Source organism: Lepidothrix coronata, unplaced genomic scaffold, assembly GCF_001604755.1.
Source record: "Lepidothrix coronata isolate B3197 unplaced genomic scaffold, Lepidothrix_coronata-1.0 Scaffold64, whole genome shotgun sequence".
Lineage (NCBI taxonomy): Eukaryota > Metazoa > Chordata > Aves > Passeriformes > Pipridae > Lepidothrix > Lepidothrix coronata.
This window is the reverse complement of record NW_016690244.1, coordinates 4393595-4414223: the sequence shown is the minus strand read 5'-3', so window position 1 is coordinate 4414223 and position 20629 is coordinate 4393595. Positions and strand designations below refer to the sequence as shown.

Sequence of the window (20629 nt, the reverse complement as noted above, 5' to 3'; positions counted from 1 at the left end):
GCTAGAAAAAATTCACCCTTATGTTGCCAATTCAAAACCACCTGAGCCACTTCAATCCTAGCATCCTGATCCACTTGTTGGTTGTTCTAATGTTCTTCATTGTCAAAGGCCAACTGGATGGCTTTCACCTCTGCAAACCGACTCAATTCACCTTATGCTTCATCAGTTTCTATGACTTGTGGTAGCTCCTTTCCATCTCCGATGCTTTCCCACAAGATGGCAGGATTCATCAGTAAACAAGGCAATTGCTTTTCACTTTCTGGTAATTCATTGTATAGTGGGGCCTCTTCAGCATGTGTTACTTCTTCCTCTGGCGACATTCCAAAATCTTTGCCTTCTGACCAGTCCATGAGCACTTCTAAGATTCCTGGATGACTGGGGTTTCCTATCCAAGCTCGCTGTGTGATCAGTGTGACCCACTTACTCCACGTAGCATCAGTTGTATGGTGTGTAGAGGAGACCCTCCCTTGAAACAGCCAACCCAGCAAGGGTGACTGGGGTGCCAGGAGGAGCTCTTGTGCTAGGAAGGACTCACTATTGTGTGTGTGATTCCTTTGAATCAGAGCAAAGCCTGTATTTTTAAAGGGAAATTTTAAATTTTATTTAAGGGGGCCTGACATATATTGCTTTATATCCAGTGGTATCCATCCTCAGATATAAAATATATATAATTTTTTTCACTTTATTTCACCAGTAGGAAACATTTTCTGTATCATTTTTACAGCTCTTCTTCCAGTTTAATATTTTTCTTCTTTTTTTTTTTCCAAAGAACCATAAGGAAAACTGCCACTAGATGTAATCTTGTATCATCTTGTAGATTAATACAGAGAAGAACAAAATTCCAGGTGAGTACAGCCACCTCTGCAGAGTGGACCAAGGTGAAGTTAAATGCACCATGACTTCTACAGACATAAAATGGGCAACCGTAAAGTTTGGATAAGTCAACGGAGTGTGAAAGTTTATATAAGTTCCACCTGCCTGCACAGCATTGTATTTATTATCTTTAATCAGATGATGTCCTCAGGATCTTTTCTTCCACTCAAGAGCAACCATGAAAATGTTCTAAAATAAATGCATTTGTCTAACATCAGGTAACAAGGAAAGGGGACCAATGCTTATTTACAAATGAGATGCCACACAGTGAGAATACAGTTATACCTGTTTCAGGAACTAGGAGCAGAAGTACAATATTTCAGAATTATTGATTTTATTCACATGTTGGATTATTCAGGAGAAAAATAATTAAGAAACCAAGAATGACTCTGTGGTAGAAAATCCTTTAAATCAGAGTGAAATAAGTCCTAGGAAGTCTGTCATTTGAGATCTACATGCTGTTTGGTATTTTCTATAAACAGGATAAATGTAAGCAAACACATCAAAGCATTCTGACATTAGTGTCTTGCGTCCAAAGTTATTTCAGGAAAATCTCTGAGGTATTGTTTTATTTTACGGAGTATATTTCGAAAGCGCACATTTTGGTATTTATGGAAGAAAGTCAAATTTCAATACTTTCATGCATTTTAAACAATACATTGTTGGCTAACAAATTTCTCCGTACTCAGCATGTTATATGAGATCAATGGAGTAATAGCTTAAATTTTAATTTTCACAATTAAGTTACCAGGTAATAACTTCATAATCAAGTATTTCTTTCAACTGAAACATGGGAGCCAAGTGGCTATGTAAAGCCTTCTCTTTGAATCCCTTTTCTGCATCACCCTGATAGTCTAACTGAAGAATTAAAGTAACTTAAGTGTCTCTGCACTAGGAAGACTCTATACACAAGAATCCACATTCTTCTTGTGTTTCAAATCTATTTCTATTGCCTCCGCAGCCCCCATACCAGAACTGACCACACATTTTCTGCTCTTTGTCGTAGTACCACTTCAAAATGTAATTCTGACATTCTCCACTATCTTGAACAAGGTCACATGCATCTGGAAAAGGGAAATAAGAGACAGATTTAATGAAAGAAAGGTCAACCCTTCTTAGCACTGTTAAATTCAGGGGAAACTAACATTCAGTGCAAACTGTCAGACAAAATAAGTAGCCAGTGTTCGAGATTTTACAAAGATTTACTAAGTATTCATCTACAAACCCACAGTGTCAGCATGGTCTGAAGACCCTCTTCTTATGATTGCTTTAACCAGAAAGAATGTCTGAAATGACGAGATTTCAGCAGCATAAATAGAAGGAATGCTAAAAGGTTTTTAGTCTTCTAACATAGACTTTTTATTAAAATGATTGTAAAATGACTATATCTGGTCCACAGAAACTATGTAAATAAACCTTTTAATAATTTCCCTCTTCTTTATTCCAACTTGTTATACTGGTATCCATCAATAATATTTCGTAAACAAACTTACACAGGTTGTTAAACTATCCATGATAGTCTCTTAGCCAAATCCAATAATAATACAAATTTAAACTGCATAAATTAGAAAAGTAGGTGAGAGTAGCATACTTTGTAGCAATCTGGCATTCCGTAAGAACAGATCTAATCATCTTTCACTAACGTAAATTCAGAGTTACTCAAAAGAAGACAGAAGGGCAGGTCTAGACGTTTGTGCCTGTACAACATTGAAGGGGAAGAACTGAGAAGTAAAGCAAAATCGTGATAAAACTACCCTGCTTAAAGATTTAAAATGACGTAACCTTCTCCTAATCAACTGAAAAGCAATAATCTCAAGCAACAGATCAGTACAAAGTATACCTCTCAAAAGACAAGTTCTGGAACCAGGTTACATGTTTTTAGAAGTAAACTGTCGGGTCACTAGTTACAACACAGGATCGAGAAAGGCAGTTCATACCTCTCCTCTAAGTGTTCTACGTCACTTCTTGCATTGGTGCAATGACCCTGACTACTTCCTCAAAGGAAATATTTTATTTGTAAAGTATAAACAGTGACATATCTTCCTGTTACTGGATTTCCTGTGTGACCACAGAGTTCATGAACTGGTTAAATAGAGATTAACAAGACTGTACTCATGCAGTCAGGTAACAGGACCAATTCCTATGGTGCTGAGTAAGTCTGTCACGCACTGTGGTTGTATGGCGTTCACAGTGGTACACTAGCTCTTAATTAAAGATCCAATATTAAAACAGTATTGCAAAGGCATTGGTACTCTCTCATCAGGGATGTGGCCACCAGACACTCTGGAATCATATTTGAGTGGAGAAGGATGAAAAACAAAGGGATGACAGCTGCAGCAATGAGCTACCACAACCAAAACTATGCAGACACCTTTTCATTTTTTTCACATAAATTCTCTTTAACTGTATTTTAAACAACAAAAACACTCAATTGTGCTAAAAGAATGTTGATGACAAATAATCTCATAATCAGCTTCCCATACCTGTATCAAATGTCAAATCTGTGAAGAAAAATGCATAATTAGGAAGAAAAGTTAAAAACATGAAGAATATATATTTTGAGACTTCCGCCAAGGGATCCTGTTCTTCCTACAGGAACAGACTGTATCAGAGATATATTTAGTTCCTCAATGTTGACCTAAGTTATCAGTAGGAGTAACTCAGGAATTACAGTGCAACTTGGAATTTAAAATGATCATCTGTTTTAGTAAGGGGGATTAGAACTTTTTATGATATTATCACAAAAAGTTACAAGTCAAAACTAAAGTCACAATGACACGTATAGTTCAATCTTCAGTTACAGACTCTTACTGTATAGATTTGGACTGAATGCAAACATATGATGACCAAATGCTTTGGAAAAGTGCAATTAATGGAAATTCTTCATCATGTGTAAATATTCAACTGAACCCTTTACAATTTAAAGCTTTTTTACTGAATTAAAAAAGGATTTTCATATTCTAAAATCATACCATAATCATTACAGGTAGTTCTAGTTTCTACTGTTGCACCTAAGTTTTCCTTGTTCTCCTCCTGAGCTTCTCCACACTCTTGTGGCTTTTCTCCCACAGCAGCTCCCTCTGTGACATATTCATTCTTCTCCTCATAATCATATCTCATTTCTGGCATTGTGTATACAAGTTCTTTGGTGTTCTCTTTAATACTCTTCATGACTCTACTTTCAGTTTTTTCAGTGTCTTCCAAACCATAACTGGAACCAAGTTCAGCCATTCCAGGAAAAGGCATCCTTCCAAGAAGAGAGGGAAAAGAAAAATTATTTAAACACCAGTATGACCTTGAAAAATGCATCCTGGTCCCATTTCTATTAAAGGTACTTTAAATACAACTATTGACACAAAGGTAAAAATCTTATATTCAGAGATACACACCCAAAGAGTTAAATAGGCAATTCCAAACCTTTCAATTACAGACACTTGCTGTTGTATGTCTCCCCGATCTAAGTTTTCACACTCTTCTTGAAGTTCAGGTGAAGGATAACTGTTCATTTCTTCTGTGGGGAAAGCCCAGATACCACGGTTGAGTTTTAAAGTCCTCCAAACCCCAATATGTTTAGTAAAAAGCACTATGTGAGTTTTTTGTTGTGAACTGAAGTTTGCATCTTTCAGTAAGTTAACACACCATATCCAGAGTGACTGGACTATGTCCAGGAAAATGAAAATTATGATAGAGGTTAGCTAGGTGAGAATGACTCCTGAACCAATCTTTCATACTTTTGTCTTGCTCTGTAATAACCTATTTAGCTTCCAAAGAAACTTTCAAGTCTCTAAGTACATACAGGATTTTAAATCAATGACAATTTCCTTCTTGATATCTTCTTGTTTGTATTTCAAAGCACCTAAGACCTGCTAATCTGCATGAATGTGTCTTGAAAAGTGAAGAAGTCCTTTTTCTGCTCTGTGGAGGAGGAATAACTGCAATAAAGAGAAAATGTGCTAAATATTTACCTGTTCCAAAGCCTAAATAAGCATAGTAAATCTGGACCTGCCAATGGTCTGAGGAGAAATGTGGACCTAATCAGGAATCAGAACTGTGTTCTCTTAGCTGAGAATAGTCTACCTTTAATGAAAGTAGAGTTCACAAAGCCACACATTAAATAAAAACTTCAGGGAAAAAAACTGCTTAAGACTAGAATATAATGCTGTTCTGTCATTGCTGGCACTTCCATTAATGTCCAGCATCTGAGGCAAACTAAAGGTGAAAGACTGGCAGTTATGACTAGGAATGATAGCACATATATACTGACTACCTTATTCTACACAGCATTTCTCTTTCTTTCCACACCTTAAGCAAATGCCATTGTGTGATACTTACGCTGTAGAAGATTTAGAAATGCCCGGCTAAACCTCTGAGCGTACACCATCTCCGCTGCCGAAACCCTGCCCAGTGTCAGTAAGTGCTGCTCTGTGGGGGAACTCGGCAGCTCCATCAACTCATTGTCACTCACATCACTGCCAAGCGCAAGAGTGAACAAAGTGAATCCTTGGCACTTGGCTCCGAGTGAAATCTCTTTCAGCATCTCTCTGTCCCACGTGCTTGTTTTGCTTCCAACTATTGTAAATATGACCCTGTGTTTCCTTTGTCTGGGGGCTTTAAAGAATACATTTTCGACTGTCCACTGTAGAGCAGAAGCAATGGCTGATGGCCCTTCCAGTTGGTGAAGAGACTCTTGGATGTGTTTCTTCATCAAATCTTTACTGCTGTATGTAACTAGATCAAACTCCAAGGCCACAGGTGTCTGGTTTCTGCCAGGCAGGAAGCCCCTAGGAGCTTGCTGCACCAGTGCCACTCTGATGCCTCCGTATGATTCGTTTGGCTGTAAGGAAACAACAAACTGATCTAGCATGTTGTTCACAAAGTCTTTGGCTCTCTGAAACTCTTCGCTGCTGACACTGCGAGAGCTGTCCATGATGTAAGTGATATCCATATCCATCAGAACTGGGGGGAAAATGGGCACCTCGCAGTTGGTTCTTGGTTTGCATTTATCTAGAGAGGAAGAGCAAACAGCAAACTATTTAGCAATACAACAAAAGCAAGAGTTTGGAAAAAAATTCACACAGTCCTATACATTTATTTTATTTTTCTTAAATTTTGATTAAAAAAAATAATCTGGGAACTTGAAATCTTTTTGTTCTAGTAATGAACAGCAGACGAGTCTTGCTGAAGGAGGTTTTGAGATATGGGAAATTATTCAGGCATGAGAGCAAAAAAACATTCATAAGGTAAAACTTCATAGATCCATAGTTCCCTTGAGAAATTTTCTTCTGTTGAAATCTAAACATTGTAAAGGACACAGAAACAAACCCTATTTTTCATCTCAGATCACTATTCAACATTCTGAAACATTATCATTTAGTAGCATCTCCTCCCCTCACAGTGTACAATCCACAGCAGATGAGCCTGGTTTCCCAGAATCATAATGCTATTTTAAGTTCATTTCTGTTAAAAAGGAAATGCTAAATACAGTAATTCATTTCACATGTCTGAGACAGAAACTAATTAAACAGCTTTTGTGGGTTTGACAGTCTAATTCTTACCATCCACTGAAGAGGAAATTAAAATTATAACTCCTCAGCACTGATAACTGTAACCAAGAAATGATCTGTCACAGGGGGCAAGAAGGCCCACTTGCAGAAGGGGTTAAGTTGGCTGGAAGCAGGAATGTCAGACACAGAAAAAATCCCTGTCAGGGAGTGAAGTTTCTCTTGGTGATGACAAGAAACAGCTGCAGCACTGTCTTGTAGCCACCCTGGAATGGGAGCACTCAGGGTACCTATGGGCAGCCGAGCTGGGCTGAGTTGCTCCATGCAACCACTCATGGGATTGGTGCTGGTGCAAGCATATATAAGGAATCAGCTCTTACATTTTTGCAAACTCCTTGTAGAACCATTTATGGCAGTAGGATTCTGCCCAGTGCATTGTTTATTAATATTTTTCTTTTATATTTAAGCACAAACACATTTAAGGTGTACCATAAAAATTCCCCAACACCACACTGCAAAATAAATACAATAGAATGTGTTATTGAAAGGCTAAATAGACCAATACAACAGATGGAATTTGTAAAATGTCTTACCAAAGCAAAGTGTACAATATGTGATGCCCTCCAAACTTTCATCCTGTTGTCTTTCCCAAACAAATAATTGAAATCTTCTAGTGTCATCAATCTATGTTTTAAAGCAGACACAAAAGTAACATTTAAAAGACAGGTAAAATATATTACAGTTTTTCTTTTTTCTTTTCTTAATAGGGTGTGTTTTTCTACAGAGAAAAGGGCAGAATCTCTTATATCTGGGATAAAGAGTGAAAATGTTTTCTTGGGAGAGAAGATTTTAGCCTTGGAACAATGTATGTGTTGCCTGTGATAAGCTGAAGAAAGACAATCTTCCCCAGTAGAAGATTTGACCACAGAAATGCTTGAGGAACTCTGAAGACACTCCAACAACAATCTATAATTTCACTGACCACCCAACCCCATCCAAATGTGATTCAAGGGAAAATGCATTTCCTTGTAGACTAAGATTAACAAAAATGGCTGTACATTATACTATAATGGTGAGTAAAGAAATAATTACTTCTTTGCATTAAACTTCAGCTTAAACTAGACAATTAAATTCTGATTAATGTCTGTCAAGAATGTTATAGATAGAACTCTTCAAAGGAATTAGAATTGGCAAGGTTTGAATGATCTCTAAACTGAAACTCCTAAAACAAAGTGACCAAAGGCACTAAGTATCTTTGGCTACAGGCTGGCAGGATCATAAAGATTAAACCATCTCTCAACTACAAGGGCAGAAGTCCATCTCAAAGAAAAAGGGAGGTTGTATTTACTCGGGGGGTAGCGGTGAGGTTGGTTGCTTTCCCATCATTGTAAACATAAAGCAGAGCTGCTGCCATGAATTTTTTGCCTTTCCCCCTGCTAAGCAGCTCTTTTAAACTTTTCTTCTCTGAAGACTGATTTATGGATAATTGGCACTTTTGTAAATACCAGACATCATCACATGCATTCAGATTTGTAACCTGTTTACACTAAGTAAACAAAATACTGATGCTTGCTCCTGTTTATCCTGTGGAGCAATCCAGTCAACAAACTATAAGCTTCCTTCTCGTATGTTAACAGAATTATTTCATTCTGCTAAATTAACATCCAGCCAGAAAAATACATGAATTAACTAAGAGATATGAGGCTGCATGAGAATAAATATAATAAGAAGATTAAATGGCTACTAGATCAGAACAGACTCCAAGTTTTGCACCTTTTGTCCTGTGTAAGTGAACATGTTTCCTTTTGGAAGGACAACTACAAAGAAACAGCAGCTTGAAAGAATTTTATTTTGAAAAAGTTCAAACTGAAAACAGATGATATCAAAACAAATTGGAAAGACGGAGACCATGGAATCTATGTTATGAAATCTTAAATAAATTTAGAATTGTTTCCTCTTGTACCTTGTAAAATGGACTGTTTATTTTCATTTACTATCTTTTATATGAAGTCATAAAACAAAATTTCATGATTTTCTCCTGTGCGAATGGCAATACAGATATCAAAAGGGGTTTTGCTTAATTTAATTTTCCTTTGAAAAAAACATGGTGTACTTGAAGACTTCTATTACTTTTTCTAGAAACTAGGGCCACAGTTTCTTAGTTAAATGGTCAGTACATGTCACATCTTCAGAAGAGTAATGGCAAAGGTAACTAAGTGAAATTAAAACAATGTTATGGAAATTCTGCGATTTGGCCTAAAAGCACAAGCCATTCATAATTCATGTGCAGAAAGAGGTCAGATGATGATCATTATGGTCAAGTGAATCACCGTTTCTTCATTGAAGTAATATTCTTTTATGTACCTCTTTCTACTAAAGGATTAGACAGTTCCTAGAACTTACTGGACTGAGAGCAGGATTTACTCAAACAATAGCAGACACTGAGCAAATGGGTGACCCAATTTTCTATCATCTATCTACTTACTGAGAAGGCACGTCTGACATTTGGCACTTCACTGAAGGCAATAACCACTGGAGTGATATCTAAGGCACTCAACTCAAGCACAGCTGTGCTGATGGCAACATCATCCTGCGATGGACCATTGGCAAAAAATAGGGCTACTTTTCTTGTGAGGATGCCCTGACGAACACGTTTGAAGACATTTCTTGCAACAAATCTCATGGCTGCCCCAATATTTCGCTTTCCAGTGGATCTCTCCAGAGGTATTCTCTGGACTGCTTGTTGCAGCAAGTTGCTTTTTTGGAATTCTGAGAATCGGATGAGATAGCGCATATTGGTGTTGAAAGAAACAACGGAGACACGAGCGCCTGTTGGGCAATTGCTTTCACTGATCTTTATGGTCCTCAGCAACAACATGACAATGTTTCTCATCCTTTCAAATGCAGCTGGTGTAACATCATCAGACATATCGAAGGCAAACACCACTTCAGTTGGGTAAGCTGGACATGTGTCTGTATATTGAAGCAGAAAATTTCTGTGAGAACCTTTCCACAACTCAAATATTGTTAGTTTTTTCTTCAAGTCTATAGAAGAATGGATATGCAGAGGCCAGATGGACTTACCTGATGAGCAAGCTGCAAGGAAGAGAGGGAGAGAAAATAAATTATTTTGGGCCCATATTCATTAATACAGTGACATATTCACTTGCTTTCAATAAAAAGCCTGATTCAAAGCTCAGACAACTGATAGAACCTGCCAGTGCAAGACAACACTCTTCTTCCATAATCAAATACTCAAAATAGTGCACTTTTACTGGATGGGAAGTAAAAAAATTGTTCTGGGTTCTGCTGCGCACATATGTCTGAAGGGAACGAACACACCTAATTTGGAGGACAGTACACGTAATCCATTGTCTTCTCTCAGAGAACTCCCCAAAGGGTGTTGGCACAATGCCAAAGAATTATTTTAATCTTTAATGAGGTAAAGAGATATTTGTTATGGGTTTTGTAATTAACAGATTAGAAAAGGAGCAAAAAGAGCAAGTCTGCTTCAAACACCTGCTGAAAATCCCTCACAATTAACAACTACCAGTCAAACGGAACTCAGATACAAACTATCAGTTTACAGGGTTTCCAGTGGAGGCTATTCCCTTTAAGAAGAGTGACTAGATGTCAGAGGTAAAATAAGATGCTCCCTACTTACGGCAGTTTTGTCTTGTAAAATTCACAAGTTCACAAGGCTGCAGGTTCAAAATAAAAAAGGAATTAATGGCAAATCCCAGACCATTCCAGATTGGGAATCTTACTGGTGTTTGAGCTGAAGGTCATATCCCAGTTCCTGAACTAACTCTCATTACAGTAAATCCAGATTCACACAATCCAGTTCCTCTTTATTTCAAATAGTACAGGGACACTCTCGCTGCAGAAATTAGGCATATTTTTATAGACCTTCTCTGTTGGCATTTATGATGTTCTGGAGTACCAAGAAACCATTTATCCATTCTTTATTTTGTGCTAATAAACTGATCTAGGATGTCACCACTCAGTGGCACTTCCATAAAAGAATGGACATTTCAATAGCGACTCACATAGGAAGAGAGGTCCATGAAGGGGGAGAAGACCTCCTTTGGACACAGAACACACCTGCAATAGTATTGCCTGTAGGTAGTCATCCATGCAAGGGTTAGATGGAACCTTTGCTCAGAAGTGCTCATCTTATATGGGATTACGATTCTGAAGAAATCTTGTACTTCTATTCCCAGTGAAAATAACTGTTGCTGAAGAAATGCCTTCCTTTACAAGAGGGGAAAAAGTAACCCTAAACATGAGCTAGTGTGTAAACTGATGTGAGTAAAGAAACAGGTAAATGAATATTAATGGTCCAACGATTTGTAAAAGTTTGGACATGGTGTTAATCCATAGGCATAATTGTTTCTCATTCCTTGATCATTTGCAGAACAGATGAACGCACTGCACTCTGACAAGAACATGAAAAGGATATTGTTTTATAACAGCTAATTGTGTGCACTGCTGTAAGTGCTTATAAATGGAAGACTAAACCAGATAATTCCATGCAGTGTACAGTTAGCTGTAAGGTTGTTACTTACTTCCATTAAAATGGTGCCCATTGGTCCTTTGGCACCCTGAAACAAAATAAACACAGGTCCAAAAAGTCAGACCCTGATAATGTATTTCCATCTATTACTCTGTAGCCCAAAGAAAATGCAGGCATATAGTGTTTCCCAACAAGCACTTATGAATTTGAAATACGAGGAGACATCAGTTCCCAGCATAGATTTTTGTGGACCCATTCCAGAGTTACAGACCACTTGTCAGACTTATTTCTCAGTCCATTTTCATTAATGGTTTTAAAATGTTCAATACTTGTTGCCCTTGAGGACCGGTATAGTTCAGAACTGGATTTCCTTAATAAACAGCAGTTTCTGTGCTATGTTCAGTTATTTGGACTTTCCGTACTTTCCAACACCTGATGTGTGACAAGCTTGCCCTCTACTCTTGCAGGGTAAAATCCGTACAGTTCTACTTCAAAAGACCCTGCAGAACACACACACATCATGATAGCTCAACCTACTCTGCATCCTTCTCCTTGGGAGCTGTGGAAAAATGCTAGCACCTCAAGAACTTTTTTTTCAAAATAAAAGTATTTTTTAATCTTCATAATGGGAATAAAACAGAGGCAAAGGAATTTTTTTTTTCAAAGGAGCTTGAGAGTTCTCATCATGTGTGCATTCAGATGTGTAGGAAGACTACTGAAAATTCTCACTTACTTGCAGGAGGCTGCAGTGAGACACACCAGAAAAATTTCAACTCCACATCCCACAGCTTTTACCTTACCCTCTCTCTACCATAACATTTCAGTTCACCAAAATTATATACTTTCTTACATCCTCAGATTACAACCCTGTCTCCTTATTTGTTCCTTCCCCTTCCAATTAACCTTCCATTCCTCCATCTTCTGCCTGAGCTACGCTCCTCACCTCTCCTGCTGTCTTGCTGCTAGCACCATCACAGCCATTCCATGCTTTTTTCTTCTCATGCTTCCCAGTAGGTCAATGTTCTTCTTTGGTACTGTTCAGCAAGAGTTAACTGTGAATTGCCTGAGCCCTAATGCTACTTGCAGCAGCTCAGTGGTGGTGACTGAGCTGTGCAGACTTGACACATACAGACAATCATGTCACCAAGCAGGAAGGACGGGTAAGACAGGCCCGTTTTGGCTGTCCCTGCCTACTACCCGTGCTTCCTGCATTCCCTATCACTTCCACTTCCCACAGACTTCCCACTTTCTCATTTCACTGATGCACAGCTACTATAATAATCCCACCAAGCCCATATATCCCAAGCTCTACTCTCATTTCTACATTTGAAGAGGAGATCTTGAGCTTGAAATCCCTCTGAAGACTTCTTGGACCATGGACTGACAAGGCCAACGGCTGTGGCTCATCAGCTCACAAGATTTGTTTACCTGTAACATGTGAGTGGCCAAGCAGCTAGGAAGGCAATGCATTCTTAGCCATTCTTGTGCCCAGCATCATAAAATAAAGTGGGATGGGTATATTCATTGACCAACACAGTGTAATGAGAAGGAAAAAAAGTTTTCTAAGCTGACACATCCCATGGGCCATGTTTTACAGGTAAAGATACTGCTATCAGTAATGTTCCACATTTAAACTAAGAGTAGGCCTAAGAAAGTTTAACATGAAAATCAGTAACAGTAGAGATTGTTTCTGGTCACTATGGAGTTGATTTTCAGCATTGCTACAGGATAAAGGTAGACAGATACAGGGATTTTCCTAGCTACCTACAAGGTTAGTCCTAAATCCTATTGAAATCCACAATCCTTTCATCTGCTTAGATAGAGAATAAAACATTTTGTTGTATAAAATGCAGAACACAGACACTGGAAAAGTACCTCAGGACATTTACTTGTATATAGGGACTAACATGCTACAATCGATATAAGCTTTAAGTGCACGCCTTTTAACTGCAAGTCTGATTTTAAATGGCTTTTCTTTTGAAATGAAAAAAATACATTGGCTTTCAGCAGATCAATCCAGTTCTATATTTTAGACAATACCAAATACTGTGGAAGAAATTCTGCCCTGCACTATATTGTTGCAGTTCCATTTCAACAGCAGGTGCTCCTGTGCACACATATCCACAGGCAAGACATGACTCTATACAACTTCCAGGCAACTAAGCATATGAAACATAATTAAATATTCCGTTATTCTACTAGTAAGTCTAAGATCAATCTAAGAGTGATTTTTTTAAAAAATAAAACTATATTACCATAGGTCCTGATGGTCCTTGATCTCCTGGATCTCCCAGGGAACCTGGTGTGCCAGCATTACCCTAAAAATAGGAATACAAGTTTCATTCTTTATAATTGCACACACAGGTGCCAAATTTCATAAGGGGAAAAAACCCCTCCATAATCATATTGTGAGTTGGATCCTGCATTTACATAGACTACCACTATTAAGAATTATTAGCAACCAGCATCTCTGAAGACTCCGACCTGCATTCTCTCAAGACCTGTTGCACAAGATATGGCAATAAAAGATCAGGGTGGGAAACAATTTAACTTTTTTTCTTTGTGAGAAAACACCTAGGACATAAGGGCTTTATTTATAGAACTCTTCACAGAGTTAGCAAATTTGTCATTCTTACTCTTCTACCCCTAGTTCCTTTGGGTCCTTCAGCTCCTGGAATGCCTGGGTCTCCATCTTCTCCCTGAAAATTAATGAAATTCAGAACTTTATAGGAAAGGAGAAGACAGATAGAAAGACTGACAAAAACTTCCAAATAGAAAAATGTAAAACAATACATAAGGAAAGGAAATATGCCATTTAATCATACCTCTGGACCAGGATATCCTATGAATCCAGATTCTCCCTACAAAAAGAAAGGACAAAGACTTCATAGGAATCTAGAACTTTAAGATCTGCTTAGTGTTTGATGCCTTTAAACGAAAAATAATTTAAAAATTATTCTTAGCATTCCAGCCTATTCAAGTAACTGTGGCTACTACTCTGGTCTCAAATAACACCATTCTTTATGAACACCTTGCTCATCTAAAGGAAGAGCATTTTAAAAATTTCCAACAGTTTCTGGATTTTCAAGCATTCTCAGTTTCTCAAATATATGTCTTATCAAAACTTATTTATGCATCCTAGTAACATACAGTGGAATTCACGTATAGTGACTAGGAGTAAATGAACTCAGAACTCAGTGTTTGAATGCAGTTTCAAAATGTTGTACCCTCCATACTAAACAATGATACCATGATATTTTGTTGGCATATCAGAAGTCAATTCATTAATTGTTTTCAGTTGCTTCAGTTTCTGGTGTGTTCTTTGCTCGTATATGAGAAATATGGAAACTCTCGTATAAACCAATCAGAAGTGAAGTATCTCTTTCCTTAACATCAGAATTCACACTACTTACGTATGCCATTGTTCTAAGAGTTCCCTCCCATGGAAGTGGACTTGGTTGTAAAACATCATATGACTTTATCCAACAATTTTCAGAAAATTTCATGTACATACACCCCCCATTACATGTAAGAGAGCGTAATGTGACTGTGAACCTGTATAATTAATAGCAACCTTAAGTAAAATTTATACTAAAGGTTATTCTCTTAGCTATCAGGGGAAAGTCATTCTTTCTGAATCACTATTCTGGAGTAAATTGGGTTTTGGTTATTTTTATTAATTGCTTTAATCCAGGCCCTGCCAAACCCTGGGCAGACATCAGTGTATAAGAAAGGCTTTAAATTAATCCTTTAAAACAATGAAAAATGACTAGAAGATTTAACAGAAACTTTTTTCCTCCATTCTTCTAACATGTAGGATGTTCCCTGAAGTGAACAAGTGGGAGATTTCAAGAGATTAAAAGAATTAGTCTTGTATACAATGTATGCATAACCTACGAAACTCTCCTATGAAAAGGAATTGTTGGAGCTAAGAAGGTGAGAAAAGATATTGGAAAATAAGAAGCACCAAGAGCCATTTTAGCAAAAGGAGCTCATCAGTTGGAGAGGCTCCCGGGAAGCCTTTCATATCTTTTCTGCAGGTTCCTACAACACTCTGCTTCTCCCACAAAAAGGAACAGTGAAAGACAGGCCTATCAGAGATCCACTGGGCCACTTCTATTTTACAAGCAGCAAGAAAGGACTTGTATTGCAACACTACACAAACTCCTTGAAAGGAGGACTGCAGCTTTTTCCAGCATCCTGACCCCTCTGCTCCCAGAGCGACCCATTGGTGCCACTGGTGCCATGATTTTGATCTCTTCATTTCTGTATACTTTTTATTTTAGCTGGATTCTTTTATGTTTTTAAAGAAGGGAGAAATTAATTGCTTTTTTAATTCAGCACTGTGAAGGGAATGATAAGAGTTTCTTAGTAATCCAGAGGTTTATCCCCAGATCTTATTGCTGACCATAGGAGCACAAGGAAGAATATTTCACATTAAAACAATATCCTTACTGTCTCAGTATTCCTTGGTAGTCAAGGAATCCCTCTACCGAAAGAAGAAAAATGAGAAGAGCCCCAAGTGGCTGGACCACCAATATTTGCCAAGAAGAGTGGCTAGTCAAGCAGACTGAAGTGGGCAGAAAGCACTGTGTACTCCAAGAAGTACAATCCTTCATATCCATATACACCCATCAAGGGAAAGAGTAAGAGAGAGGGGTCCTCAAAAGAATATCTTATTGAAGAATTTCTCACAAGGACTGTGGGAATCCTGAACCTCTTACTATGGCCATGTCTTACATTCCTTTTTAATATAATACGGATGTTCCATTTGATACTGCAGAAGACTGAGAGACATTCTGACTTGAAGCACTCACCTTTGCTCCTTTGCTTCCTTCAGGACCATAGGCATCTCTGCCATCCACGCCCTGCATAGGTTGAACATACCATGAGTTATATTTTAATAGAGGATTAGATTTATATCCAGTTTGACTTTGAAATAAAGATGTCCCATTACAGTGAGGTGCTCAGGCTGTTAAGATTAATGAATTAGGGCAAGTTCTCACTATATGGTCTAAAACCAGCAGCAAATGGTGGTAAAAGCCATAGAGAGAAAATAAGGATTAAGGCCACAGTTCCTCTCCTTGTGTGCCCTACCTTCAGCATATTCTTTCCTCTAGAGAATTTGATGTGAAAGATATTCTCTCTAGCCCACAAGGAATCTGGTGTCCATAAGGAAATTGGGAACCAAATGTGAAATAATTTTAATTGTATCAGAGAAAATATAAAGGAATGAACTGTAGTATTTCAGCTGGATTGGTATTAAACTACAGGGGCTCTGAATTAGGGGAGAAAGACTCACGGGCATGCCTCTCTGTCCAGGTGGTCCGATTGGGCCCTTCTCTCCAGGGTCACCAGGTTCACCCTGTTACAATTGAAACACGGAAGCTGTTAGTTGGACTCATTCAGGAGAATTCTTCTTTCTGAAATGTGAAGTTGTGTGTTAGACTGATGTGTACCTATACATTTTGTAGACTAGTTGATGCTGGGCAAAAGCATTTCACTAGAGACCATGTTTCATGGAATGTTCCTTATGGTGGAACCGTAAAGGACTAGGCAAATCAGAATATGCTGAGCATTCATGCAGCTTAACTCCAAAGGCCTTTATTCAACAAAACTCCCATTGTTATACAGCATTATCAGTGAAAAAAGTGGGGTTTGGAAAAGTTTATAATATAGTACCAGCAGGATATATCCTGGAATTCTACCAGCCTGAACCACCTGTTGATAGCAGATATTTCTCAGGCAGGCTGTCTGCAGTGAGCTCTTAGTCCTCTCACAGCGTTTCTTTTCTTCAGTCCCTTTTTTGTTTCCACTTTCCAATCGAACTTTCTTCTAACAAGGACCCCAATATTAAACAGCACAAAATCAGACACAGAAAATAGAAGGTATGATGAAAATTTCTAAGTATTTTTCCAATTTTTGTCACTGTTTCACTGTATGTTTTCACACAGTGACTATTTTTACAGTAACAGTTCGACTTTCTGATACCTCTCTGTCACTGAATGTAACAAACCTTCAAAGAGACTGAAAGGCTTAGATAACTGGTATGACTTATGACTTACATTCAAAGATTCAACAACTAAAATGAGTTATTTTTATCGAATAAAGTTAGTCTCCCATATTAACATAAATGAAAGGAAAGTAAGGGATAACATTTATTATAAATGAACTCTAACGCAGACCATCTATTAGCATAAGTCTTTCTGCTAAACTTCATGTTGATTTAATTGTTCTCAACATACTCATTCCTCTATGATAGACATCGTAATAGTCAAGGTTCCTTGGACCTGTTAGGAATTTTTAGAAAAAAAAGGTGAAAATAAGCAACTATGCTTTGAACTGGTAAGGTCAGATTGGACATTAGGAATAAGTTCTTCACAAAGAGGGTGGTCTTCACAAAGAGTCTGGAACAGGCTTCTCAGGGAAGTGGAACCTTTGGTTCTCATGGAACCAAGCCTGTCAGAGTTCAAGAAATGTCTGGATGACGCACTTCGTCATGTGGTTTACTCGCCATGTGAGGACAGGGAATTGGACCTGATGATCCTCATCAGTCCCTCCCAACATGCGATATTCTGTAATTAACTGGAATGTATTTGCAATGGATTGGACAGATTCTAGGAATCCTAAAATGAGCTTCAGGGTCAGGTGAGCAGTCTTGCATGTTGTGAGAAACCAGGCCCCACTGAGAACCACTACCACAACAGCAATTACATTAGTGGTCATGGCAAAACTAAAAACTTCTTATTATCTCTCTGACACCTGTAAGATTACCTTGAACATATCACTTGTCTTCCCACGCAGTCTGAAAATGTCTATAGATCTTATTCTACACATGTTTCATAGGACTAACAAAGTGTTAGAATATGCTTCTTCAGTCAAATTCTTGAATGAATGATACTGTTAGATTGCTGCAATTAGATACCTTAAAAATCTTTACCTTTTCTCCTCTTGCACCTAACTTTCCAACAGAGCCAGGTGAACCTGGGGGCCCCAGACTACCCTGTAATAAGAAGTATCAGTTAAAAGGTGTACAGTGAAGAAATCAAGGGCTCACTGCACTCAAGGATTCATTCCCACTTGAAATTACTACAGAGTCAATATAAATAATAGTGCATTTACAAGCTTTCAAGGACCACAGTAAGAGTTACTGGTCAAGCTATCATTCCATTTCTTTCCTGTCTTCTGTACAACTGCTGTATAAACCTCAAAATGCTTTTAAGTATGAAATGAATGTTATTTTCAGCCTACACAGATACTTAGTCAATACATGCACATGTGCACAAAACCATGAATGCACACATATAATTGGGTGTGTAATCATGAACATTATTACTTGACTGAAGCAGATGACCAAGGCTGACAGTGTAGGACATTCCAGTCCTGATTTACACTGATGTAATTCCAGAACAAAAACCTCCAAAATCAAGAGCATCACACAGAGGAGGAGATCAGAAGACAGTGCTCAAATGTTACAACCTGATCATACTTCAGCAGTAAATCTCACAGGCCATAATGAAACTACTGATCATTATATAACTTTGATCTCAACTACACCACTGTACATCTGTATTTAAACATGCTGCAAGCCATGCTCTTAGTCCTCATACTAGATAACTGAGAGTAAAATCTAAAGACAAGGCTCCTCACTACAATCATGCAAAAGCTCAGTAACACTGACATTCACTTCCTATTCACCCACCTAAACTTATTTTCAAGGCTGTTATCATATGAAGCTGCAAATCAGTTACAAAAAATCAGTTACATCAAAAAAACCTCAGTTTCTACTTTCTATAAGCTTTTTAAAAACTCTTTATAAGAATAATATCAACACTGAGAATGAAAAGCCCTAATGTGTACAGTAGGAATATATTATTTAAAGCTAACCAGAGGGCCTGGCATGCCTTGTGGTCCTGGAGGTCCTCTGATCCCTTGTGGTCCTCTTGGGCCCTGATGTAAAAAAGCCATTGAAAAAAAAAAGTCAGTTCCAGACTGCTGACAGTCTTTCAATGAAGATCAGATTCCTGCAATGATCGGAATACAAGTGCCTGTTTCGTGAGCCTTAATGCACAGGTGAAACTTCTGGCTGTTTGGTTCTCAGGATTTTCCTGTGTGAAGCAGCTGAGATGGTCACTGCCCAACAGCCTGATTCAGAGATTCACTGAGGTGTCTAAGATATCAAGGGAGCCATAAGCAGCCCACTATGAACTAGGCACACTTTCTCCAGATCCTAAAACATTAAGTTAAAAGCATCTTTAGAGGATCTAAGAACATCTTAAAACTGGAAGCTACTATAAACAGTCTACCATGATAATTCTCTTCAAAATTACTCCACCTAGCATATTTTTAAAACACAAAGCTTTTCACATTGGTTTTGTCAATGCAATAGATTTTATGCAATTTCTAATGATGTGTTGGTTAAATTACTTATTTTTGCTATTCATTTTCCTCTTTTAATTTCACTAGAAGCTGCACCGACATAACTTGCCACATTTAATTCCTCAGGGTTACATAAGAAATTTGCCAAGGAAGATTTCTTACAAGATTCGGAAGCTGAAGTTAACCAAGCTTTCCAAAAGAAAAACAAAATATCAAGACTGACAATTCATTTTCTTCTAACTAAAATAAAAACATATTCTTCTAGCTAAAATAAAAACATAAGTTTTATTAGTTACCTGTGGGCCTGGAAGACCGGTCTCTCCTGGGTAACCTGCTTCCCCCAGATCTCCTTGCTCACCCTGCCAGAACAAAACCCAAGAAAACAACAACAAACCCAAACAAATTAGCACCTGTCATCTGTACATCAAAAGATAATAATTTCATATCTGTACATAGTTGATAGAATGTTTTTCAATGCTCCCAAACAGCTTTCAAGCAGCTTCAGATTCCTGTTGAAGAAACTCAGTAGAAAGTAAAAGACCTCAGTAGCTTTTTTTCTTGTTGTTTAGAGTGTGTGATGATTATAAAAGTTGCAGCACAAGAGGTCAGTTCTATTTGCTTTGCATTTTCCTGAATACATTTTACATCAGGTTTCAGCACTATTCCTGCATTACCCTTGTCCTTGTCCTTGTCCCCTGCAAAAACCATGAGAAGTTATAAAGTCAGGACCACAAGGGCAGGTCCTCTTCCCCCTTACCCATGAAGAACGACTCTGAGGGGAAACCACAACTTCATTGTCGTACTAGAATTAGAGGCTTTTATACTCCACATCTTTCACCCTGGTTATTCAGTGAGGCAAGTCAAATACTGCATCATGGATAAAAAACTTTTTCAGCTCCCATCTCCATATAAAGCTGGCATGTGAGGATGAGTCAGTTTAGCTGACATCCGTAACAGATATTCACTGTCTGCTGGATTGAGTAAAATGGTGACAACTAGCACCAAGATATTCCAGGCCTAGCAGATCCCCTTTCACTGAAGAAATCATAAACATATGTCTGAAGATTCTTGGGAAACAGATGGTTCTGGAAAGAATCTCCTGAGTAAAACTGCATTTAAAAGGCTGAATTTCCATTCTCCATCCCATGAATGAAACGAAAGATAAAACAGGGGAAAAAAAAAAAAGGAAAAAAAAAGCCAAAAGCAAAAAACAAAGGCCAAAATTAATTTATAGCCAGAGTAACCGTAACGTAAAATGGAACATCAGTAAGTATGTTATTGCCAGATGTAAAAAAAATTAAATAGGAAAAGATTTCCACAAAAATTGTTTTGACTCTAATGAAGATGGACAAATTTCTTA

At 38.0% G+C, this 20629-nt stretch overlaps 1 protein-coding gene across 1 annotated transcript in view; it reads right to left on the bottom strand.

Moving 5' to 3' along the window:
- Positions 1 to 1658: 1658 nt before the first annotated feature.
- Positions 1659 to 20629, bottom strand: part of LOC108498787 (collagen alpha-4(VI) chain-like) — a 42198-nt gene continuing 23227 nt past the window's right edge. Inside the window, exons 15-31 of the mRNA XM_017817927.1 lie at positions 19566 to 19628; positions 18778 to 18840; positions 17831 to 17893; positions 16193 to 16255; positions 15708 to 15758; positions 13716 to 13751; positions 13527 to 13589; positions 13146 to 13208; positions 10943 to 10978; positions 10039 to 10075; positions 9459 to 9470; positions 8860 to 9347; positions 6968 to 7058; positions 5206 to 5877; positions 4291 to 4384; positions 3846 to 4120; positions 1659 to 1937 (exon numbers count right to left, since the gene is read on the bottom strand). Coding sequence (XP_017673416.1) covers positions 1765 to 1937; positions 3846 to 4120; positions 4291 to 4384; positions 5206 to 5877; positions 6968 to 7058; positions 8860 to 9347; positions 9459 to 9470; positions 10039 to 10075; positions 10943 to 10978; positions 13146 to 13208; positions 13527 to 13589; positions 13716 to 13751; positions 15708 to 15758; positions 16193 to 16255; positions 17831 to 17893; positions 18778 to 18840; positions 19566 to 19628 — 2343 coding nt within the window. The 3' untranslated portion in view covers positions 1659 to 1764. The remainder of the gene's footprint in view (positions 1938 to 3845; positions 4121 to 4290; positions 4385 to 5205; positions 5878 to 6967; positions 7059 to 8859; positions 9348 to 9458; positions 9471 to 10038; positions 10076 to 10942; positions 10979 to 13145; positions 13209 to 13526; positions 13590 to 13715; positions 13752 to 15707; positions 15759 to 16192; positions 16256 to 17830; positions 17894 to 18777; positions 18841 to 19565; positions 19629 to 20629) is intronic.